The sequence below is a fragment of the Gossypium arboreum genome, chromosome 5 (genome assembly GCF_025698485.1).
Source record: "Gossypium arboreum isolate Shixiya-1 chromosome 5, ASM2569848v2, whole genome shotgun sequence".
In the NCBI taxonomy this organism is placed as follows: domain Eukaryota; kingdom Viridiplantae; phylum Streptophyta; class Magnoliopsida; order Malvales; family Malvaceae; genus Gossypium; species Gossypium arboreum.
The window spans coordinates 6,897,751-6,921,520 of NC_069074.1; the positions used below are offsets into that span (position 1 = coordinate 6,897,751).

General features: G+C 33.4%; 6 protein-coding genes, 1 long non-coding RNA gene and 1 other non-coding gene across 15 annotated transcripts; 3 read left to right on the forward strand and 5 right to left on the reverse strand.

The window, feature by feature from the left end:
- Positions 1-920: 920 nt before the first annotated feature.
- LOC108488565 (17.3 kDa class I heat shock protein-like) lies at positions 921-1,726 on the reverse strand. The gene has a single exon (XM_017792854.2). It carries the CDS (start codon positions 1,596-1,598, stop codon positions 1,128-1,130), a length of 471 nt encoding a protein of 156 aa, XP_017648343.1. The 5' UTR covers positions 1,599-1,726; the 3' UTR covers positions 921-1,127.
- A 275-nt stretch (positions 1,727-2,001) lies between these two features.
- On the forward strand, positions 2,002-2,782 carry LOC108488743 (copper transporter 1). Its single transcript, XM_017793027.2, has one exon. It carries the CDS (start codon positions 2,148-2,150, stop codon positions 2,622-2,624), a length of 477 nt encoding a protein of 158 aa, XP_017648516.1. The 5' UTR covers positions 2,002-2,147; the 3' UTR covers positions 2,625-2,782.
- Positions 2,783-3,963: 1,181 nt separating this feature from the next.
- Positions 3,964-6,574, reverse strand: LOC108482378 (uncharacterized). Its single transcript, XM_017785508.2, has 5 exons — positions 5,947-6,574; positions 5,563-5,838; positions 5,167-5,482; positions 4,527-4,637; positions 3,964-4,425 (listed from the first exon to the last, which is right to left on the reverse strand). The coding sequence occupies exons 1-5, from the start codon at positions 6,160-6,162 to the stop codon at positions 4,310-4,312; spliced, it is 1,035 nt and encodes a 344-aa protein (XP_017640997.1). The 5' UTR covers positions 6,163-6,574; the 3' UTR covers positions 3,964-4,309.
- A 625-nt stretch (positions 6,575-7,199) lies between these two features.
- On the reverse strand, positions 7,200-10,116 carry LOC108487493 (uncharacterized). Of its 8 annotated transcripts, none has more exons than XR_008282876.1 (7): positions 9,256-10,034; positions 8,757-8,847; positions 8,518-8,645; positions 8,343-8,418; positions 8,192-8,243; positions 8,060-8,106; positions 7,200-7,386 (listed from the first exon to the last, which is right to left on the reverse strand). XR_008282876.1 is itself a non-coding variant. In XM_053027894.1 (6 exons), the coding sequence occupies exons 1-5, from the start codon at positions 9,376-9,378 to the stop codon at positions 8,078-8,080; spliced, it is 546 nt and encodes a 181-aa protein (XP_052883854.1). In that variant the 5' UTR covers positions 9,379-10,116; the 3' UTR covers positions 7,200-7,420; positions 8,060-8,077. The 8 variants fall into 8 exon arrangements, 3 of the variants coding, with proteins under 3 accessions (XP_052883854.1, XP_052883855.1, XP_052883856.1); XR_008282875.1 differs by having other exon boundaries at positions 7,200-7,420; positions 7,534-8,106; positions 9,256-10,033; XR_008282873.1 differs by lacking the exon at positions 8,192-8,243 and having other exon boundaries at positions 8,018-8,106; positions 8,244-8,418; positions 9,256-10,114.
- Positions 7,557-7,628, forward strand: TRNAD-GUC (transfer RNA aspartic acid (anticodon GUC)). Its single transcript has one exon. It is a non-coding gene; the product is annotated as a tRNA-Asp (tRNA).
- Positions 9,541-10,954, forward strand: LOC128292896 (uncharacterized). The gene is made up of 3 exons (XR_008282877.1): positions 9,541-9,668; positions 10,090-10,183; positions 10,683-10,954. It is a non-coding gene; the product is annotated as an uncharacterized LOC128292896 (long non-coding RNA).
- A 254-nt stretch (positions 10,955-11,208) lies between these two features.
- Positions 11,209-13,538, reverse strand: LOC108487381 (protein THYLAKOID ASSEMBLY 8-like, chloroplastic). The gene is made up of 3 exons (XM_017791709.2): positions 13,071-13,538; positions 12,286-12,676; positions 11,209-11,764 (listed from the first exon to the last, which is right to left on the reverse strand). Exons 1-2 carry the CDS (start codon positions 13,446-13,448, stop codon positions 12,287-12,289), a joined length of 768 nt encoding a protein of 255 aa, XP_017647198.1. The 5' UTR covers positions 13,449-13,538; the 3' UTR covers positions 11,209-11,764; position 12,286.
- Positions 13,539-14,012: 474 nt separating this feature from the next.
- On the reverse strand, positions 14,013-17,470 carry LOC108488844 (subtilisin-like protease SBT4.13). The gene is made up of 10 exons (XM_017793127.2): positions 17,064-17,470; positions 16,883-16,974; positions 16,705-16,796; positions 16,350-16,596; positions 15,741-16,245; positions 15,559-15,653; positions 15,254-15,466; positions 15,051-15,162; positions 14,746-14,959; positions 14,013-14,671 (listed from the first exon to the last, which is right to left on the reverse strand). Exons 1-10 carry the CDS (start codon positions 17,160-17,162, stop codon positions 14,124-14,126), a joined length of 2,217 nt encoding a protein of 738 aa, XP_017648616.2. The 5' UTR covers positions 17,163-17,470; the 3' UTR covers positions 14,013-14,123.
- Positions 17,471-23,770: the final 6,300 nt, after the last annotated feature.

Below are 23,770 nucleotides of genomic sequence, written 5' to 3' on the forward strand. Positions count from 1 at the left end.
TTAATTTTTAAAATTATAAAAATATACTATTTAAGTTCCAAACAATCGCTATTTATTTATTAAACAAAAATTCATAACATAAAATAAAATAAACAATAAAAATAAAATTATAACTTCTAAATTAAAATAATAAAAATTATTTTAAAAATTAAAATTACATGAATATTTAACTTTAAACATTTAAAATTAATGCATACAATTTGTTCTTTCTTTTTTTAATAGTCCTTTTGTAATATTCTAATAATTCTAAAATATAATAAAATTAAATATCTCAAAAGATAATTTTATAATATGATAAAATATTAAAAAATATAAAATATAAAAATTATTTTGTAAAAAATTATAAAATATAATGTAGTTATATTATGTTTTTAGTTAGAGGAAAAATTTCACTAAAAATAAATTACAAACCTATTCATAACTTCATATATACACATTTCACATCCTAAATTGCTTAAAAATATAAGAGAACTAAAAATTTAAGTATATTAAAATCTATTTTGTAAACTTTATTTTCGTATTAATTGGTAATGCCACTTATTCTCGTTTGAACTTGAAGAGAGTACTCTTTAAACATGAACCGTAAACGTGAAATCAACATGAATGATAAAAAGTTGAATGTTTCTCCCTCCATTTGATCGACGTCCCTGTCTTAAACCCTACTTTTGAGCAGTCAACAATACATGGGCATAATTGTTATAGTCTTCGATGGTTATAGTCTTCGACTACGAGAAATGCAGCTGATTTACCACAGCTTCAGCATAGTACATGAACTCTTTACAAGAGGAGATGTTCTCAAGCACCTTCATAAATAGTTTTAAAGATTGAAAACCAAAAAGAGGCTATTTCAAGGAAGACGAATGCAGTTCTCCCATCATTTTGACAGCAAGGTTGAATCAATAAACAGAGGAGTGGAAAAATGAAAGAACAATTTACATTGATTGATAGAAACTTGATAACATTACAAACTGTAATTTGATAATTACTTCAACCTGTCATCCACACACAAGGGATCTTGTCTACTCATCTAAACAAGACATGGAAAACATAAAACACACGCCAAACATGAAGACACAGAGTACCTTATAATAGCTTTAGTATGTCAACAACAAAACCATTGAAGCTCTTTAACCAGAAATCTCAATTGCTTTGACGTCAGGTTTCTTCACTTCCACCTTAGGAACAGTAACTGTAAGAACTCCATTTTCCATTGAAGCCTTGACTTGATCCATCTTCACATTCTCCGGCAACCTAAACCTCCTCGAAAACTTCCCACTACTCCGCTCCACACGGTGCCAGGTGTCGTTCTTGTCTTCCTTTTCTATTTTCCTCTCCCCACTGATTTGAAGCACCCTGTCATCTTCAACCTCCACTTTAACCTCTTCTTTCTTTAGCCCTGGAAGATCAGCCTTAAAGACGTGAGCTTCAGGGGTTTCCTTCCAGTCCATACGGGCATTGACAAAAGCCGAGGTTTCTGAGGAACCTGTCGTCAGTGAAGAAGGAAAAGGGAAGTCCTTGAAAGGATCCCATACATCAAGAGCGAAAGGATCGATGACGCTGCTCCTTCGGTTACCAAATAAACTCGGGACCATAGCCATCTCGCTTACCCAACCGAAACAATGATCAACGAAAAACAGAAAAAGATAATGGAAACTGAAAGTTTTTGATTGCTGAGTGTTTCAGATAATCTTGCTGATGCTAATGAACTATGTCATGTTGGGTATTTATAACAAGCTGAAGAGGAATCTAGTATTTTCCCCAACTTTGGGCTTTAAAATTTTAAATTATATTTCATGAACATTAGAGAATTAGCTCGAACGATCTGGATTCTACTGCTGTCCGAATTGGGCCCAAGTCTACTTATTTATGATTTCTTATATTGAAATTACAGCATAATATTTTTAAAAGGAAAAGAAATCCAAAGTGGAGCTTGCCATATATGTATAGGTGCCAAGAAAATTAAAATTAAATAGTACAAATTTAACAGTACAAATTGGGATAATGTACTATACACTGTACAGCTAAAAACCCTAAAATTTTGTTCTTATTAACAAAGGTTTTTTTTTTTTCTTATACAAATTCAAAAAATTGATAAAATTTATATGCAATCAAAGTAAAATTTTACAGTACTTGGCATAGCAACCACAATGAATCATGATCATGGCATGGCAGCACCACCATTGTCAATGAATGGCACCTCGGGGATGCACTACGGCAAGAAGATGATGATGATGCATATGACCTTCTTCTGGGGCAAGGACGCCGAGATCCTCTTCTCGGGGTGGCCAGGCAGGCGGTTGGGTGGCGGCATGTATGCATTAGCCTTGACATTCATCTTTTTTCTTGCGTTCCTTGTTGAATGGATCTCTCATTCTCTGTTGATCAAGCCAGGTGGAGCGCACAATGTGTGGGCTGGCGTGGTGCAAAGTTTGTTGCATGCGGTGCGGGTTGGTCTTGCTTATTTGGTAATGCTTGCTGTCATGTCCTTTAATGGTGGGGTGTTTTTGATGGCGATTGCTGGTCATATGTTAGGCTTTTTGTTGTTTGGTAGTAGGGTTTTCAAGAGAAATATGGATATATTGTCTTCTGAAAAAACATCTGATCTTCCTCCCATGAGCTGCTGATTGTTGACATAAGTGTATTGGATCCTTTTGTTTCAATTCCTTAATTAAATTTATATCTCCTTGTAGTACTTGTGAAATTTATAGCAATGTAGGATATGGAAAATGTTAAATCTGAGACTATCGGATAAAAGTAAATGAAATAAGCTTCAATTTGAACATTCTTTTACTTCGCACTTGATAAGATCATAAAAGAACCAAAACAATTTACAGGCTTCTAAACAAGGTCAGTGGCCCGTTTTATTGAATAAGTGCAATGGTCTCGAACTAAAGCTTGCACCGACATATATTCGCATTCAATACTTAAATAGAATTTTGGTAACTTGATAAAAGAAATCAAGCCATCATCTACTTGCAATGAACATATGGGGCATAATGATCCAACAATTAGCCCTACAAATTGCACGCCTTACGCATTCAAAGAATTTGAATGGAAAAACAGAAAGCAATATGAATGCTGATCAATCGCTTTCATCATTGCAAGCTGTAGCACTGGATCTTATCCTTATGTTTGCCAGAAACATAGATCACAAGTCAAAATGGAAACAGAAAAATGATCACATTCAACAGAATTATGAAGAAGATTTGGATCATTTCAATACCGACATACGTACACACATACGCACATGCACATATACATAAACACAGAAGACACAATCTGTAAGGAGTCGTTAGATCTTGGAAATGGAAAGAATCTGACCCCACAAACCACAAGCAAGCACTTATTTTCCAACTTCTCCCACACAGCAACAGTTGATAAACGAAAAAAATACAGCAAAGGGTGCACAAATGACAAAACTTCGAGGGGCGCTGGCAAATCAGAAAACCACCCTGTCTTACCGGTTAAGCACCTAAAAAGAGGCTAAAGTCTGAAGTTCAGTCTTTTCGTCCAAGAAACTTTGAAAAAATTGGAACTTTCCAAGTGACACTTGAAAGCTATTTTCAAGCTTATAGTGATAGAGATTGCATGGCCACATATGGATTAGTGTTCTTCTCTTCTGGGTATATTTGTCTATTATTTTATGTTACAAGTGGGCCAAGTGGGTCTTCTCTCTAGAATTTGAGTGAAAGGCACGAATTTGGTTTCTGGGTCTGGGCTATAGCATTGGCAAGCAACAAGAAACTTGTATAGAATGTTTACGAGAGGCCAGAAATTTTGTTTCAATGAGATGAAGTTCACTGCTGCTAATGATTCATGTCATCTTTATTCTCACTTTTAATTTTGTTTACTTTTTAATGATGTGTAAATGAAAAACCAATCAATTTCCTTTATTTGTCAAAGTACTTAATCATCACAATGATATCCCATGATATAAAGATGGGTTTGAGAAAGCAAAGGAAGTTTCAAATTGCTTATGGCTGATTTTATTACAAGGATTTTACAAAAGACATCTCCAATAAGCTTAAAAATACTTAAGCCAGCCAGAGGAAGGTACAAAGACTGTCTGTACCCATCATTTTCATAAAGCAAATTTATTTCATTTTCCCATCTAAATTAAAACCCTTTAAAACAAGGGGGAAAGTGAAGAAGAAAAATACATATTCTTAACCCTAGATTCCCTATATTTTGACCACTGTCTGTATTTTATTTTGGCTTTTTTTTCTCTTTTATTCTGCCTTGAACTTGTTTTGTATTGTTCCCTTCATACATTTAGCTTTGATTGAGAGAGGCAGAGGGGATTGTTATTTTAATATGTCCATTCTTGAGGTAGATTCATTTCTTGATGGTTCAAAGCCGGCACCGTCTTGGACTGATACTTTTGCAGTGAATGCATGCTATTATTCCTCCCACTTACACAAGCATCTGTATGGGAATCATTTAAAAAAAAAAAAAAGTATTCTTTCAAAATTAAGTCGCTAAAGGATGAAGACATATGCAAAAAAAAAAGAGATTTTTTTTCTCACCGTGTTGTAGGGGAAAAGGACTATTACTGGACCTTGTTGGAACACCTGTTTTCTCGAAGTGGAGCTTCAGTGCCTGTACTACTCTTGCAGGAATCAGAACTGTGGCGCATCCTGATCAAAACAAAATCCAGGTATAAATATCTAGAAAGGAATATCTGTTATAAGGCTCTCAATTTTCTTGCAAAATTCATGAAATCATGAATCTAGATTTCCAATTCTAACATCTGTAAAACCAGACTTTTATTTAAAGCAACATGCAAATGGACTAAGGGGGGACCATGACAAGGTGAAGATTCCAGTTCACGTTAATCAAAATTTTGGACACTAGCAATGGAGTAAAGATTTGTTGATGAAATGGAATCTGAGAACATGGGTGGGAATATAAAAGAAAATTATCAGATTACATGGTCAAAACTAAGGAAACCCAACATAGTAAAATATAAACCTAATCAGAAGATGGAATGGAATTGGGAGTTGATAGTCCACTGAACACTTAACCACTCCCCCCAACAAATCCAACCAAACTTTTGCCTAAATCCTAAAGGCACACCCAGAAATTACATAAAAGTAACCTTTCAATTGTTTTAAGGACCAAAAGTCAAAAATAAAAAGCTAAGGAAAGGTACTTTTTTTTTTTAACCTTGTTTCTTGCGTGACTCAGTAGGGGTTCCTCCTATTCCACGAGGCAAGAATACCCCGGTTCCACAAGAACCATTTCTTGAACCGGATGCACTCAGGAAAACCGCTCTCATATGAGAACCGGCTTGTTGGTTGCTTTGTTGTTGTTGCTGCTGCTGCTGCTGCTGCAGATTATACCAGGGATTATTAGAGTTAGTGACGGCTTTTTGGCCATTGTTAAACCCACCGAACACTCTTCCTTTGTTTTGATGATAATGTTTAACCCTTGCCTTTTGTTCCATTTGCTTCATAGCTTGCTCCTGTTTAAGCCTGTAAAGCTATAAATATTATATGAAGAAAAATTAGTGCTGTTTCATCTGTAAATTAAGTCTTCAAAAGTAATGATGTTCATTCTTACTTGGATTGCTCTTATTTGATCATCAATAAGGGCTTGTTTTGATTGAATTCCAGCATTCAGGTTTCCCCCAGAAACTTGGATTGAATTGGATGTACTTAAAAATCTCTCACCTTGGTTATATCTTGCCGTTTCTTCAGTTATCTTCATCTTTTCAAAATTCCCAACCCAAGGTGCCATTGGAGGAGATGGCTCCCTAGATGGTCCTATTGGACCATCCAGGTTCGAGCCAAACTGTGACCACAGCGTTGATTCCGGTGAACCAGCCAAACCCCATGACTTGAAAACAACAGTAAAGGAAAAATAAAAAGGATCAGTTTTTTAATGTAAAACATATCGAATATTTGGTGTTAGTAACATGATCAAGAAGAATAGAGGATGGGATACCTTTTCAAGTTTATCATCATCAGGAAGCATGTTCTGAGCCATCTGGCGAGTCAACTCACCAATGTAATCGTCTTCTTCTCGAGTGCTGTCTGTTGAGCTTGAACTCGGCTGATCAGAGCCAATAGGTGAACTCAACCCTGATCCAAGGTTATCTTGAGGAGTGAAAAACTGAGAAGGAAGCAATAACTCAAAGTTGTGTAGGTCAACAGCCATCATTTAATGGAACTACAAGTTTTGCACTTTAAAGTGACACTGGAAAAATCAGGTGAATGGCTTGATGATTTGCTATTATGGATGTCGCTGGTTCGACAAGATACAATTATTACCTGATCTACAACACATGAACACTGAAAAAAAAAAGAGAGAGAACGAGAGAGTAATAAAGAGAGGGTGTGGGAGAGAATCCTGTGGGACTTTGTAACCGATGTTATAAGGAATAGAAATATGGGAATTTTGGGTTACTTCTTGGGTTCTTTTTAAGATACAGCCAATATTAAAAAAAACAAGACAGGTTGAGCAAAGGAAGACTAATATAATGTTGTTTTTCCATTTATGTGTGGTGCCTGTTTTGTGTTATGTATGTTGGTTCTAGCAGGTAGGACTTTAGACTTGTCCAAACTCAGCAAAATTCATCTCACCTGCCATTTGTTAGGGAGCTGCACTCTGGGTAATTAATTTTTTTTATTTTTTAATAATAATATTTAGAATTACTAATTTAAAATATAAGCAAATTGTTGAATAAGGTACAAATTGAGGGTTTGAGGTTGATTGTTTCCACAAACAAAAGAAAGGTTAATGTGGTTGACCGAGGATCAGTGCTTTTGTTCTGTTTTCACATTCAAGAGTGTAAATAGAACAACTTATTCCATTTGTACCCAAAACAAAAGGTTTTGTAGTAACTGGACTTTGTTAAAAAGAGAAGATTTTGGTTTGCCTTTATTATATTTCCTTTTAAGGATTAGCAATTTAGTCAACAAAAAAAAATTAAAGCTGATTAATGGGAGCAGGTGAGAATGAATAGAGATTTTGGTTGGAAAGATTTGGTACATAAAAGTTAAAAGTGGTTTATCATTTTTTAGCTTTCGGCTTTCACTTATTTAAGTTCAATGGCCCTTCAATTGGGCTGTTTTTCACAAATTGGTTAAAGAGCGTGAAACTTCATTTTGGGGCCAAAATCTAAGGCTCTGAAGCCCAATTTCTCTAAAACACAGGCAGTCCAATTAGGCAGAGAAAGATAAAAGAGTACGACAGAATTTTCAACTTGATTGATATTGTATTGGCTTCTTAAATCATAGATGGATATCATGCAGAAACTAATGGTGCCTTGATGAATATTATTGGATCCTTTGGTCACATCACTGATGCAACCAACTTGCATTTATTCTTGCCATTTCCCATTTCCTCTACCTCCTTCGACCAAGCCAGTTGGACAACAAGGACCTAGTGCACAAGTTATTGTAAGAAAACTCAGTACCTATCTTGAAAAAAAAAAAAAAAAAAAAAACAGTATCAGTTGTTACAACGTGTATCAAAGTAGACGTTGTTCTATTAAAGCTTCTCTTAAATGATTCTCGTTTATAAATTAACTTTGAAGCCCCGACATCAACTAAGTCGTTGTAGTATAGTGGTGAGTATTCCCGCCTGTCACGCGGGCGACCCGGGTTCGATCCCCGGCAACGGCGAAACGCCTTTTTTTCCCCCTGCAAAGACATCACTGGGCATGGAATTCGTGCCTGTCTTGTGTTGGTTTCAGATTTTCGTTGTTGTTGGAGGTCGGTTTTGGCTTCGTTGCAGATTTCAGTTTGAGGACTTTTTTGAGTTGTTGGAGTCTTTACAGTTTTTTCCTTCTATTTCTATTATTTGGATATGGAGACGGATGATGAGTATTGACTTGAGTAGTGCCTTTGCATGAATTGTGGAAAAAGATACTTGTTTTTCAATTTTTGCTGTGTAACTTTGATACAAAGCAAAAATATGGTATTTTTGATGCAGAATCTCAAGCATGATCTTTTACATATAAAGGACTTCTCAAGCTTCATTTTCCAGAGAAAAATTATGAAAAAGGTATTACTGAAACGATTTGAAATCCAAAGAGTCGGCAACTTATTCATGCTTTTATGTTCTTCCATGATTATTGGCTTTGCTTTGCTTTATGAATTCCTGCAAATTTTCAGGATTAACAAAGTGTGTTAGTGTAAGAAACTCAACTGAAATCTTCAGACAAGTTTATTGAGAATCCGAATACCTTGGAGAATTTCAGGTGCATGGGAAATATAGGCCCTAATAATAAAGCGAACCTGTAGAAATCCAAGTCAAGTGTCTGAGATATAGGAATAACTCTAAACCCAGATTTTCGCTGATCACCAACTTGAAGCTTTCAAATAGAAAACCAGTACCTTGCCACCAATTCCCTCTAGAAGCATCCATTGAATTGTTTCCATTAGTGTCATCTTCTCCCCCATCTTTTTTAAACTATAGTCATTCACCAAAATATATACAATAATTACTTTCATATATACACATATATCAGAAACTAGTTTTCATATCAGAGTTTGATATGTCGAGACTCACAACTGGATACGATGTTGTAGATGTACTTTGGCAAGTCGAGGGATGGGAATACAAGTCTTGCCCACCATAGTAAAGAGATGAACTTAAATGGCATGGTTCAACCCTTTCTTCCTTGTTTTGCAGTGGAGCTACATTACATGAACCAAAAAAGAAAAGATTAATCAGACAAAGTCAGTCATAGGAGATTAGTGAAACAAACATATATATACAGAGTACTTACACACACACAGATCACTAACCTTGCATACCTTGTCTCCAAGCTGAACCTTCTAAAGGCTGCTTTGGCCATGATTCCAGCACCTTGGAGCCTGAGGAGTTCTTCCCTCCAATCTGAAATTTCATACAAAGAAACCTCTAATTTAGACTAAAAATATGTGTCGGCCATGATTGTCCAATACTATTTGAAAAGTCTGAGTAACTTCGAAATATGAGACCTTTCAGCTTCAGTTTTAAAGACTTGTGTATATGTCAGAAAAAAAAAAGGGAAAACATTCTGAAAAGCTCATACCCTTATTAGACAAAAGTTAACCTTTTCAATCTTTCTTAAAACTGTTAACCTTATATATACCATAATACAATAAAACTTGGTAGCATGAATAATGTACTAAAACATGTCTATTGTCTAATCAGCAGGATTGAATATACGAAGAGAAGCAAGAAAGGAACTGAAAAGATTCAAAAGAAATAAAACCTTAACAAATACAATCACCAACGTAAAAAGAAAGTATATGTATATACCGAAGATGGAGGTGGAAAAATGGAACTGAAAATCCCTTTTGATGATGAAGATGATGAATCTTTGGAGCCAAAAAGATCAGCTGTGAACGAGGAAGAAGAACCAACTTGTCTCTTAGTCTCCATTGCTTTTTCTTCTTTGTCAAAACCAGCCCCGAAGTAAAACAAAGGTCCAAAAACTAAATCAAATACAATGTACCAACGCCTTCCAAGAAAAGACTACACCAGTTGAAAGAAAGAAAGAAAAACAGATAAGATTTGCAGAGAAAATACAAAGGGAAATCGGCAGTGCACGTGAAGATCACAGTATATGGGAGGGATGTATAACTGTCTCAGTAGACCATCAAATATATACACACAAAATTAGTTGACATTGCAGTGCAGCCCATGTGCCTATCATCATCAAACCAAAAAAGGTGCTGTATGACTATGGTAAAGAATTCCCTTCTTTTTCTTTTTTTCGTTTTCTCTTTTAAAATCAAAAGAAATGAAGGAATTTTGCTATTAAGTTTCCTCTCAGTCACAGTTTATTCTCTCAATCTTACTTTTTTTTTTCAACTATAGTAAGGGATAAGTGCCACGGGTGGTCCACTTGGCATCCTAACTAGCTTACCATTTACTGCCATCTGTACTCTAATGGATAAATGCAGCCTCTCTTGGCTCTATAGGGTCAAAAACAAACCCAACTAAACCGTCCTTCCCTAACAAGTACTTGACCCTTCATGTCCAGGGAATGATTTTCTTTTCTTCTTTACATCGAATTTCATTTTTAGTGAATATATACAACTTTTTAATAATATGATTTGTATGAACCAAAAGTGTTAAACCCGATTTCAGGGAATGAATTCTTTGGATATAGCTTCAAAAAGGGTTGAATGAAAGATTTGAAGAGATCTCTATTCTTTTGAGTCACATGCAACAAGATGATAAGGTTTAATTTCCCCACTCACTCATCCTTTTCCTTTTTATGTGCCCTTAATAGTTGTTGACCTTTAATTATTCTCTTTTAAATACCAAAGTTCGATACTGAAATAGCATTAAAATGAGATTATTATCTATACTTGAAATTGAAGCTACCTAACTAATCATATTGATGTACTTGGCATGACGAAGATACTAAAATGCTTACCACCAAATACCCTTTGCCTTCTCTGCTTTCCTTTTTGGCTGTCTGTCATTAAATGGGTTCAATTATTTATTATTATAATCATTACTTTAAAGAAAATGGGTTCAATTAAGAGGAGTCAGATTTTCCATTAGGAATAAACCATCACTTATCCGCATTTTAAACTTATCCAAATCGAAATCGACTTCCGATTGGGGGGTTTTGAGATATCATTATCCAGTCTCATTTATTATATGCAAATTGCATGTTATTAAGAGCAAAGTTAGTGATGTTTTGGGACTAAAATAAGATTGAATATTCATAGAGATAAAGGTGATGCGTCAGCTCAACCAATTTGGAGAGTGATAGTTTGACTGAATTTTCCTGGCAAAAAATATCCAGCTTTGTGGTCATTTTCAATCATGACGATTTCGTCTTGGGAAGTAATGGTTGAGAGAGCATGCTGCGATTTTGTTTGATGGAGCTTCATTTTGTAATCTCATGCAACATGTTTCCATCCGTAAACTGAAATTTTATTAACATATCATGTTTCTTAAAAAAACATCTTAGTTTCAATCATATCAAAAAACTTTACCATCTACTGATATTTATCTTATGAACTACACTTTCATTGTTTTTGAGGGGGAGGGGGGGGGGGAATCCATATCAAATTTGTGAATCCAATAACGAGTTGTGAGAAATAATAAGCAGAATCAGGTTCACCAAGAATAATCAAAATTCTTCTTGCACCCAAATGTATTAGCTTGAAACAAACAACTTTTTTCCTTGATGAAGGTTTCAAACTTTCAACAATAGTTCGAGTATCTCATCCTCTTTTTCCTTTCATCTCCTTCCTTAAAAAGCAAACTCTTTAATTATTTATTTATCGATCTTACAGCAATATGGCCAATTGGCTATCATTGTTTAGGCAACCTGCTAGAGGATAACGACATGATAACATAATGCAAACATAACACAAAAAATAGTGAAAACACCTAACATAGCATGACCATCAAACAAATTTATAATACGAGTTATAATGTAAATATAAACATTGTCACCATTATAACATGAAGAGGACATTATACAGCAACTGTTAGGTCTCAAGAATAAGCCCAGCAAATGTTATCCATCTTCCATGTGCACCTAGCAATAAATCAAGGGCAAACTTTAACGTGAATGAGTCCAAGACATGTTCTAAGGTACGCCGCAGTCTTAAGATGGGAGAACTCCTTAATGACACAGACATGTCGACCATGCTATCTCCGAACAGGAAATTATCTCCACTATAAAATCTTCTTCTTCAATGGAGTAACTCATTCTTTTCTTCCTCCTTGTAAAGCATTGCTGTCTTCACCGTACGAGTTTCTATCAACCCTATGCGATCAAGATCACTCATTTGAAGCCCTGAAACCAATGAACATTGAATAATAGAAAAACACGTCATATAATAGATTAGTGTAACCCAGTGCATTTGTCAAATGGAGAACTGCATTACCAGTTCTTTTCCAAATGATTAGTTTAGTTGCATCAAGTGATTAATTAATAACACTGAACTAACAAAAACTATTGGTTCTCACAAAAACAGATAAAGATTGCAATGATCCTAGAAGATCCATTCAGTCAAGCACTAGGACACATCATATGCATAGATCACCTAATAAGTAACACATTTGAGTGCACAAGAAGCACTGGTTCAACAGAAGTAATAGCTGCTGTCAACATCCTGGTAAGAAAAAGTTGATAGTTTCAGAGTTGACATGGTTAAGTTAGCTGCTTGCATACAAAGCTTTCTTAATGAATTATTAACCAAACTACCCTAAAAAATGTCAATTCGTCGTCACCAATTATTACTGTTATTTCTTTAAAAATTGAAATGAAAGAAAGAAAACACAAAAACTAGAAAGAGCAAGGGTCCCTATGCAAACCTCAACATCTGCCAAAAATTTCTTCTGGAGGATCATAAGCATGCTTTTCTGGAAAGAGCTCCTCAAAATCTTTCTTAACTTTGTTCCTCAAAAGAGGATGTGGCAGAAGCCCCTTTAGTAAAATCCTGAATGGCAACTCCTCTGGTGGATCCGGAGATTTTATCATATCCTCATATATGTTCATTGCATCGGCAGGAGAACCATCCCTCAGGAAGCCCCTAATGATCTCGGTGTATGTCTGAGAATCAGGGAACAGATTTTCCTTTCTCATAGATTCCCATAACTTCATTGCTTCATCCATTTTCCTGCATTTCGCTAATGCAATAATCAAGTCCTTATACAAATAGACGTCAGGTTTGTACCAGTCTTGCTTTTGAATCACCTCAAAAACCTGAAAATGCAGCAAGATACAAAATATCAAGCAGATGATATTATAATTCAGAAGCAATTTTATCTAATTCACTAAGGAGAAAACCCGGTTAAGTACTCTGTGTATGTAACAATAAAAACACCCATTCTCACGCTCAAAAACTATATATATTAGTGTCTGAAAAAGGAATTATATAATTTCAGTGCAAAAAGGCATTAGGGTTTTCTCGATAATGGGCCGGAAATTCAATGTTCACCAAGAAAAATTAAAAATCTCTCTCGAGCATTTGATCAAACAAAATAAAAGCAATCTCATTTCACTCTAACTCAGAGAAAAACGAAGAATGCAAGAGTCCATAAAAACCCAAATAAGAGAAAATTAAAAGAATTAATGGAAGTGAAAATGTAAGGAGCACCTTTACAGCCAGAGAAGTCTCCTCCTGACGTTCAAGCTCTGAAAGAACAGCAATCAAATCCATCTTCAATAGCCTTAAAACATGGGTTTTGATAAATTTCAGAACTTTATCTTCATCATCCTTAAATCTCTTTAAACCCAATATTACAAAAAGGGCTTCTTTCCCTATCAGCTTTTTGCCTTTCCAAAGGGGACCTCTCGGTCTCCCATCATGATATAGCTTAAACCCTGAAATGGGTTTATGGATATCGGGTTGTACAGGTGGAATTTCAGGTTTTACAAGAAACGGGGACCTCGTAGTACTGTTTTTCGTGAGGTTTTGAAGGAGGATTGACGTTAAAATTGGGAACTTCGATTTTGAAAAGGCGCGAGTTGCCATTGGAGCCGGTAGAATACGGGAATGTGAAGGGTTTAGGAGAAGAACAATACTCCCAAGTCCAAGCACGTGGGTTTTATGTACGGAACAAGAAATAACTTCACTTCCTTTGGCTTAATACATCTTTTAGTCCTTAAATTTAATTCCGTTTTTCTCATTTTGATCCTTAAATGTTTTTTCTACCCAGGTCAGGACCTAAGGTTAAGGACTGTTCACCAATTTAGTCCTTTAACTTTAAATTTTTTTAAAATTTAGTCACTTATTCCCTATGTGTTAGATGAATATATCACACTGACATCATCACTCAAAAAAATTTTAGTAAGGCCTACTAAGTTAATGGTGTTATCATAGTTTATACCTTTTGCAAATATTTTAATTTATCCTATAATTTATTAATAATTATGTTACGCTACTCAATTTTTGGAAGGCAGATACAAACCCAGTATTCTACTCATATTTATACTTTTTATTAAAAAATGAAAGCTTAGGGATTATACATAGTTGTGATATAAGTAATTAGGTAATATATACATAATAAAATAACAGAATATTATATAGACGGAAAAATATTTTATAGACTTATGACATAATAAAATGCAAATACATTACGCAATCCGTGAAGGAATCCTTATTACAATGCCATTAGAGAACAAAAAAGATGACAATCTAAACAAAGAATTAACTAGACTTAATACTAGGATATGTATGTACAACAATTGGACTTCTAACAATATGTGTCCCATCCGACCAGACCAATGTAGTAGACTCCATAGACTTTGCTGATAAACCTCCACCACTAACAGTAACAGTAAAGGTTTTGGTCTCTTTCAGTGCCTTGAAAGCCAAAACCTTAGGCACCACTTCAACTTTAAGTTTTGGGTTTGGAGAGATTTGAACCCTGTAAATAGAGTTTGGAAGGCCAACATTCTTGACAGTTCTACGAAAACTAACGGTAAAAGACTTGACGGCAGGGACTGAAGCTGCCAATGAAGGATAATTCATATCCCTTGGTGGAACATTTTTAGATTTCACAGGGCAAGCACTAATCTCTCCTGAAATTTGCTTTATATTATCTCGAGTGTATCCCAAACTGCACATCAGTTTTATGTAATCTTCCTTGGAAGTTTCGTATACAAGTCCTGGAACGATGGCTCTTACAGGGTTGACATGCCCCGATCCATAAGATATTTCACCATCTGGGTTTTTGGTTCTATCCATTGCCCACGCTAACAACAAAGAAAAAAATGGTCAGACATGAATATTGATTTGTTTAAACCATGGATATACAAAATTTATATACCAGTAGTCATGAGAGCAGATTTGATGGCTGAGGGAGACCAATCTGGGTGAAATGTTTTAACATATGCGGCTATACCAGCAACATGAGGGCAAGCCATTGAGGTTCCTGACAATATACTATATTTTACTCGCCTTTTATCTACAGGTGAACCACTAGGTGATGAGACTGGCGAATAGGCTGCTAAAATTTCGGCTCCTGGAGCTGTTATATCCGGCTGTAGAAAATAAAGATCGGTATAAGATACGTAATATTAAAAAGTTTCAATTCTTCAACTTTATTAGAAATGCGAATTAAAAATTGTATACCTTGAGAATATCAGGTGCAATAAAATTAGGCCCAAGTGAGGAGAATTGAGCAACCACCGGAGAATACGATTCTTTAATGGATTCACTTCTCAATATTTCTGCAACAGGGTTCCTAAAACATAGGATATAGAAACAAAGTCATTCAAACAATCCTGGAAGGTTGCTAGCCACACTGAAAAATTAAACTTTAGCATACAACATACTTGGTTGAATTCTTGTAGGACAAGAGCAAATCATAGTCTCTAGCGTTTAAAGAAGGAGAAGGCAATGGTGTAATAAAAGACACAGGTAGGTCATCTAGAACAATTGACCCTGCAGCACCAGCACTATAAACTACAGAATCACTTCCGGTATTATCACACAAAACAATCTTTCCTTTAACTAGTTTACTGTCCACACATGATTCGCTGCACAACCTGCAAGGAAAGTTAAATATTTTTGGTTAATTCACTGATTATTGTTTATTGGAACAAACGAAATTAAACATATTTTGTTAAATTGCGCAAACCTAGCATCATCTTCAGAGCAGATACTTGAAACTTCACGTCCATAAAGTAAAGGCAACTTTTTTCCATTGAAAGTATCGGGATTAACTGAAAACCCCTGTTGGATCAAAGATTATGTTATAAAGCTTATGAAAGAGCATGAAAGTATTGATGAGCAAGAGGCTGAGTTTAAGATGCTGCTTACATTTAAGGTCTTGCCATTCCCGAGAACAACTTTGGTGGATAATCTACGGTCCGTGGTACTTGCTGCAACAGCAACCATCCAAGGAGCAACACTTTCAACCCCAAGTGGTCCTGCTACACCATTATTGCCTGCAGAATTCAGAGTAAGTATTCCTTTCTCCATTGCATGAAAAGAACCAATGGCGATGACATCATCAAAGAATTCTGTTGATTCAGCTGATCCTAGTGACACTGATAAAATATCAACACCATCAGCGATAGCATCATCGAAAGCTGCAAGGATATCCACTGATTCACACCCTTTTTTATGGCAAACTTTGTATGCAGCAATCCTTGCAGAAGGAACCCCTCCTCTTGCTGTACCTTGCGCAAGTCCGAAAAAGCTAACATCCTTTACCACATTCCCGGCTGCTGTTGACGCTGTATGGGTACCATGACCCGAATTATCTCTTGCAGACTCATCAGCAGATGCCACTGACTTGTAAAACCGAGCACCGATGACCTTGCTGTAGCAGAAACCATGTCGAGTAAGACAATTTATATATCAAATTATTCATCAACATATGAAACTATCAATAAATAAAGTAAGAAAAATCTGAAGGTAATGTACTTGTTACAAGTGAAGTTTTTGCCGCCTCTGCAAACACCCTTCCATTTCTTCGGAGGGGGACCAAAACCTTCATCACTGAAGCTTGGTAGCTCAGGCCAGATCCCACTGTCAATGACACCAATAATAACATTGCTCTCAACGGTGGGATTGCGTCTAACAGTATTACTAAAACCCATAAAATCCCATGACCTCGTTGTCCGAGGGTGATAAATTCGATTAGGAATAATAGAGACTACTCCCTTCATGTCTGCACATATAATATTATAATTTTAAATTAAACAGGTCTCATTACACTCAATTACAACAATAATCATCATTTATAACAGCAGTTTGAAAAACACATTGCAACACGTACTGGCCAGTTCTTCTACTTCCTCATCAGTGAGCTTGGCAGCAAACCCATTCAAACTCTTTCTGTAACTTCTGATCATGGATTCTTCCACAGAACTACATATATTTCGAAAGAATATGATCAAGTAAGAGTTAAGATTCATCTCTAAATCCATAAATAAATAATGATAATAAAAGGTTACCTTCCCCTGATAACTTTTTGAAGCATAGTTCGTTGCCTGGAAGTTGCAAGATATTCCCCCTCAGGAGCCGATCCCATATAAACAATGTAAGCCTGCATCGATCATTATCTTAATCAAATAAAATCACAGACAGTATCATCATATTTATTACCCGTTGTTAAGTCACAAACACAACACTTGCCTTTCTATCATCATTAGCTGCTGCTATGGACGATTGGCCAATCGCAAGTATAAGGAAGAAGGAAATGTTTAGAAACAGCTGAAACCTGTAACTGGCCATTGGTATATTTGCAGTGTATGCAGACAAGTTGGTGCTTCTTATATGGGGTTCAACACATGATCCAGTATCAAATATCCCGGATTTTCTCTATCAATTTATTTTGGAGAGAAATTTAGGGCTAATTAAGTAATTCAATGTTCTTTCATATAAGTAAATAAATTTCATGAATTACAACATCTAGCAATCCCTTGTGAATCTTCAAATAAAGCATAATTTGATTAGTTTCCTTAAAAACAAATCATTTCTTCGACTTTTTGTCATCTGTAAAATGTCTACTTCCTATAATATAATTAAAGAATATCAATTACTACGTTAATTGAGATTTATGAAATAAAATCCATTAAAAGCACACAAATCATTGAGATTTGGTATACTCCTTTCTGGTATCTGTACTCATTTTTGCCATTCATGTGAATTTGACAAAATTGCCAAATTTTAGCCTAATTCTACTTGTTTGCTGAACTTCAACAGATTTGAACACATTGGTTTTGAAATGTCCAAACATGATTTATAATCTGCTATACCATAATCGGGTTTAAGTTGTACTAATAAAAAAGATAATTGATTCAAGACTTAGCTGGAATGGTTTTATCTTGTTTCAATTACATGAATCCATTCAACTTTGGAATTCAGTTCTAATACATATGAAATCAAATTTTATATTAAATCAATTATATAATCTAGTCCCTAGAATTGTCCATTTGTACCTAGTTGTTCTCTAAAATTTTTTTGAATTTAGTTAGCTACTGAATTCATATTCTGTCAATTAAGTTGACACTTCCACATTAATATCGTTAGTTTGTATTGATATGATACTATTAACCAATATGTGGTTTGTACTGATATGATACTATTAACCAATATGTGGTGTCACATGTAAACAATGGAGAAAAGGGAGACGGAGCAGAATCTTTGACAGTTGTATTTGTCGAAAAGGACCATTTGAGTACAACGGAGAAGACGGCTAGGGTTAATTTAGGGGTTTTCAGTGAAGAAAAAATAGAAAGAAATAAATTGATATTTTTGGAACTACGGTAGGGATGAATCTCAAAATTATAAATGAACTTTGATTTAATGTGTAATTGTATACACGAATTTTATTTTGGTTCAATTATACACATGAAACTTTAATTCTGGTTCAAATGTATACTTGAACCATTAATTTTGATTTAATCATATACATTTAAAGAAATAAACATCAATTTATTTTTATATTGGATAAATATAATTATTTATATATACAATATATGAACATAAAATAATGTTATATCAATAATTGTGTATACAAGAATTGAATCAAATCAAAATTTCATATATAAAATTAGATAAAATCAAAGTTCATGTATACAATTGCACATTAAACCTTAGTCCATGTACAGTTTTGGTATTTATCCCAACTACACTATCATAGAGTTGTCAATGGTTCAGGTCGGGCCAGTCCTTGACAAAATTTTAGACCTAAGTTTTTCCAAAATCTGGCTCGACCTACTTTTATTAATTTTTATTTAATTTTATATTTTTATGTAATTTTTTTAAAAATATAATACACCAAATATACTAAAAATATTAAAACAAATGTTTCTCTAACAAAATGAAAGTAAATTAAAAAGTTTTTATACTTATTTAAATAACATTAAGATAAGTGTAATTTAACAAGCAAACACCTCTAAAATAGTAGCAAAATTAATAATAAAACAAGTGTTATACAATACCAAATATTACAATAAAATAGTATCAACATAATAATAAAATAATAACAAAACAATGATAAAAAGTGGCAAAACAACATGATTTTTTTTATTGCAAATTTGGGTTGAGTCGGACCAAGCCTGAGCCGAAAACTTTATCGAGACCTAACCCATTTTCTAAATAGGTCTTATTTTTTTCTCAAACCCAATTTTGGATTTATATTTTTACTTAAATCATCTCATTTTTCGAATTAACTGTCCGGCCCAACCCATGAACAACTCAACTAACTAAGAAAGAAATGAATAAAAAAATTGGGCTTTCACTTGGTTAAACCTGCCCCTAAACATGTGGCTTTTACTGACCCTGAAACCTACTTCAGTTGAAGAGGAAGGGCCGATAGTTGCACGGCCCAAGGGAATAAAAAACCCACTACATGAGACATTTCTAGCAACATCTTGGTTATTATTAATTTACATAATAACCAATGTAATTTAATTATTATTTTCATTCGTTTTTATATAATGATTTTAAAATTAAATTATATTTCAGTTTTATTTACTTAACAATAATTTATTTATAATTAGCTTAAAATTTATAAGTTTTATACATATTCTAATTTAATTAAACATATGTTTATTATACTCAAACCATATTTTGCTTCGCATTTTAAATATTTGTATTATATTAATATCTTTTAGGTACATTTTTACAAAAACAATAGTACGTTATAATTATTCCTACAATAATTCACTCATATGCAATATTTTTATTGTATTATACATTAAGTTACAAGCACTATTAAATCAATTTTTTAAAATAAGCATAATATTGTATTTTATATCAATATCTTTATTTTTATTTATCCTTATATCTAGAGGTGATCATAGATCAGAACAAGTCTCAATAGAATTTTAGGCTCGTTTTTTAGGTTCAAGCCTGACTCGAGACGAAAAGTGGGCTTACATTTTACTTAAACTTGACCTAGATAAAAATGCTAAAACCTGAGTTCGATTCAGCCCACCTGTATTAAAATTTTGTTATATTATTATTTTTTGTAACATCCCGAAATAGGGCCTAAACGGAACAGTGGTTGCGAAACCACAAATTCGAGATAGAATGTAACGGCCTAATTTTCAGTGGTGTCGAAAATGGTGATTTGAGATCACTAAATCGGAAAAATAAGATTGAACAAGATAGTAACTTAATATTTATGAGTCAAGTAAGAATTTAGAAGAATTTGTGAAATGGTGAAATTAGTGAATTAAAATAATTTATTAGGTCAAACGGGTCAAAAACGAGGTATCGAGACCTCGAATTTGAAAATCGAGCTATAAATATTTTTATAAATATTTATGGAGTGTCATTGAGTTAGTATTAAAGTTTCGTTAGAAAATTTTAATGTTTGGATAGCTAATTAATTAAAAAGGACTAAACTGAAAATAGCTCAAAATTTGTTAAATTGTGAGTAAATATCTTAAGTATTTAAAAAGATAGATTTAAAGAGCAATTAGACCCAAAGGTTAATGGTTGGACGGTTTGGGTATGAAATAAGCAAGAAAACAATGTGACCAAGGGTCAAAATTGGAATTAGCATAAAAGTTAATAGTTAAAAAAATGATGTAATTGAAAATCTAGACATTTCTTCATCTTTCTCAGCCAGAAACGCCGTATCAGGTCTCCTATGCTGGTTTTTCATATTTTTTGCACCATGTAAGTTCAATTTTTACTATTTCTTAGTAATTTTTATGTTTTTGTGACTTTTATAATTAGGTCCAATCATCTAATTCATTAGTTTTTGATTTGGTGGGTGAAATTGGAAGTTACCCTGGCTGAGTAAGGGCAGTTTATGATGAATTATTATGAAATTGAAGTTCTAATTTCATATTAAGGTTGTTTTATTAAGTCATTTTGATAGAAAATGGTATTTAGGACCTAATTGTGAGCAAAATTGTGAATTAGATGTTGGTGTTGAAATTCAGAATATCAAAGGTTGTGAAATATTTTATAATGATAAAATAAAAGTGTTAATTGAGAAAAAAATTAGTTCAATTGATGGGTGAATTGAGCAGGGACTAAATTGTAAAAACTGTACATTTTGGGGTAAAAGTGCAATTTCAAAATTTGAACAGCATAAATTGTGAAGTGAAATAGAAATCAAATAAATGCTAATGAGTAGAAATATTTTATATTATAGATCAAGAATCCAAAGAAGAACGAGGAAAAGAAAAAGTAAAGGACTAAATTGTAAGGTTTAGTCACATTTTGTATCAATGTAAGTTTACATTAAATAAATGCAATATTCTTTTATTTACATTATTATTGTCAATTTCCAACATTTATATACTTATTTTTTTTAGAATATTTAAAGTCGAATTAAAGGCGAAGTGACAAAAAAAAAGCATCAGGAAGCCCCGTTTGAACCTTAGGAATGTTAGGATATTGGGGTTGACAGGACAGGACAGGACAGAAATGAGCCATATAAGTCCATATCAAATATATGGCTTTGGAGACAGGAATGAGCCATATAAGCCCATATTAGATATATATATGGCATTGGAGACAGGAATAATTCTTGTAAGTCCATGTCGAAGACATGGCATTGGCGAGATATTGATGAGCGAGAACGACCCTAGTATCCTTAGTATTCCGAGTGGTTCAACGGGTCATTGTACATGTTAAATTACAGTGAATTATCAGCAAAAAGGAAGGTAGATTATATTTATGAATAGTGAAAGGTCGTAAGAAAGAAGGTAAGTGAGTAAAGAAGAAGGTAGAAAATGAGAAGTAAAGGAAGTTTTGAGGCTAGGTGACATTATGTATATTTATTCAACATGTTGAATGTTGTAATTTATTTGCTTGTAAGCTTACTAAGCCTAGTGCTTACTCTCTTTATTTTCTTTTTCTTATAGTTTTATCAAGCCACTCGGGATCGAAGGAAACGTCGAGACCGATTACACTATCGAAGAAACCACATTGGTATAGTTAAGCGTTTAGCTTTTGTGTATGGCATGTATAGGAACTTGGTCTCTTTTAATATGATATGATCAATGAATGATGTGTAAATACTTTCTAGTGATTAACTAATAGAATGGCTGATGATATACATGTTTAATAGTATGTATGATTAAGTAGTAACTATCACATGAAAACTATGAAAAATGTGAAAGTAACTTAAAAACAGATTCAAGTATCGGAAATATCGTGATTTTGAAAAATCACAAGAAATTGTAGGGACATGGGTTGATGGTGAATAATATATGAAATTAAAGCTCATTGTGTCTATTTTCATATGGAATAAGCAAAACAGGTAAAGGTTTTGTATTTTATAAGATATCTGGGTTTTAGTGAAATAGGGCCAGAGCTATTTCTGGATCCCCTGTTCTAACTTTAGAAATTCACCATAAATTTTACAAAAATAATTAGGTGGTGTACTTTATATGTTTAGAATTCTTATTGAATCTAGTTTTAATAGAAACAAACGGTATAGTCATATGAATTTTGTACAGAGAGAAAAGTGGTTCGTAGTAAGTAGAGGCCAGTGTAGTCGAATTCTGAAACAGGGATAACTTTAACTAATAAACTGTACTAATTGACTAAGTCAAAAAATTCTAGAAAAAAATTAATAGACAGATATATGAGTCTAGTTTCAGGAAAAATTTACGGATCTTAATTTCGAGTTTTGAAACTTGGGAAATGAATTTTTAAGCAACCATGACGCAGAAAAACAGTTTATTCCGAAAATTAAAATAAGTGATTTAGAGTTGTTTAAAAGGTAAGACAAGTTTAGTAACACCTCAAGCTTGACTCCGGTGACGGTTTCGGGCGTGGGGGCGTTACATTTTTTATATAAAAACAAATTTTTAAAAATATATATATAACACATCAAATACACTAAAAACATTGAAATAAATGTTTCTCAACAAATTAGAAATAAATTAAAAAAATTATTTATACTTAGAATAATACTAACATAGATACAACTTAACAAGTAAATACATATAAAATAGTAACAAATTTAATAATAAAATAATAGTTATATAATATCCAAACAATAATAATAAAATAATAGTAATATAATAACAAAACGAAACCAACACAATAACAAAATAGTAAAAACAGGAGTAAAAAATAGCATGTTTTTTTTTACAAATACGGGCAGAGCCCGAGAAAAAAAAATTACTTACTTGAAACCAAATTCACTTAAAAAATGGACCTCATTTATTTTATCCAAACCTATTTTTTACTCCTACATTTTTCCTTAAACCTTTCCACTACCCAACTCAGCCGAGTTCTACCTATACCCAAAAGCTTGCTTTTAATGATAAAAAAATGTATGGTCATATTGCTTTAAAACAAGTAACAAATTATAGATGATCATATTACCTTTTATTTGTACTATATGTTAGATATATAAAACCTATATATTTCAAAAATATTTAGTTAATTAAAATAGCTTAATTTACAGCAATGTCTAAATTTTAATTTCCATATTCAAGTTTGTTTTATTATAAACCTTCCACGTATGTATTATACAAAAAATTGATTTAGGCGATGACTTTTCAACATGTAAAAAGTCTTTTAAGGATTTAATCAGTTTGTTGTTAAAATTTAAGTTTCTCAAAACATTTAATTTTTAAAAAATTATATTTCATTTAAAATTTTACACACGTAAAATAATTAAGAAATCCTAGCAATTTTCAAAAATAATAAGTTACATTTTAAATTTTAATTTAATATTAATATATTAAATTAATTAAAACGAGGTTCAAAATTTATGAAGGTGATAGTTTCACTGACATAGATTTTTCTCATGCAATTCATGTGGCCTTGTGCAGTTTCTTCACTCAAAAATTGTATAAGTCAATTTCACTCTCAACAATTGACGATTCAACATAATTCCTTTAAGACACAAACGAATA

Bases quoted from the DNA above. Each gene is read 5' to 3' on its own strand.
- LOC108487493 (XM_053027894.1), bottom strand. From the start codon at position 9,378: ATGGAGACTAAGAGACAAGTTGGTTCTTCTTCCTCGTTCACAGCTGAT. The intron at 8,848-9,255 runs GTATATACATAT...ATGAAATTTCAG, and splicing joins TTTTTCCACCTCCATCTTCG to ATTGGAGGGAAGAACTCCTC. The intron at 8,646-8,756 runs GTTAGTGATCTG...CATGTAATGTAG, and splicing joins TTGGAGACAAGGTATGCAAG to CTCCACTGCAAAACAAGGAA.
- LOC108488743 (XM_017793027.2), top strand. From the start codon at position 2,148: ATGAATCATGATCATGGCATGGCAGCACCACCATTGTCAATGAATGGC.
- LOC108482378 (XM_017785508.2), bottom strand. From the start codon at position 6,162: ATGATGGCTGTTGACCTACACAACTTTGAGTTATTGCTTCCTTCTCAG. The intron at 5,839-5,946 runs GTATCCCATCCT...GTTGTTTTCAAG, and splicing joins ATGATGATAAACTTGAAAAG to TCATGGGGTTTGGCTGGTTC. The intron at 5,483-5,562 runs GTAAGAATGAAC...TAATATTTATAG, and splicing joins ATCAAATAAGAGCAATCCAA to CTTTACAGGCTTAAACAGGA.
- LOC108488565 (XM_017792854.2), bottom strand. From the start codon at position 1,598: ATGGCTATGGTCCCGAGTTTATTTGGTAACCGAAGGAGCAGCGTCATC.
- LOC108488844 (XM_017793127.2), bottom strand. From the start codon at position 17,162: ATGGCCAGTTACAGGTTTCAGCTGTTTCTAAACATTTCCTTCTTCCTT. The intron at 16,797-16,882 runs GTAACCTTTTAT...AAATATATGTAG, and splicing joins CAAAAAGTTATCAGGGGAAG to TTCTGTGGAAGAATCCATGA. The intron at 15,163-15,253 runs GTATGTTGTATG...CCTATGTTTTAG, and splicing joins TCCTACAAGAATTCAACCAA to GAACCCTGTTGCAGAAATAT.
- LOC108487381 (XM_017791709.2), bottom strand. From the start codon at position 13,448: ATGGCAACTCGCGCCTTTTCAAAATCGAAGTTCCCAATTTTAACGTCA. The intron at 12,677-13,070 runs GTGCTCCTTACA...CTGCATTTTCAG, and splicing joins AGACTTCTCTGGCTGTAAAG to GTTTTTGAGGTGATTCAAAA.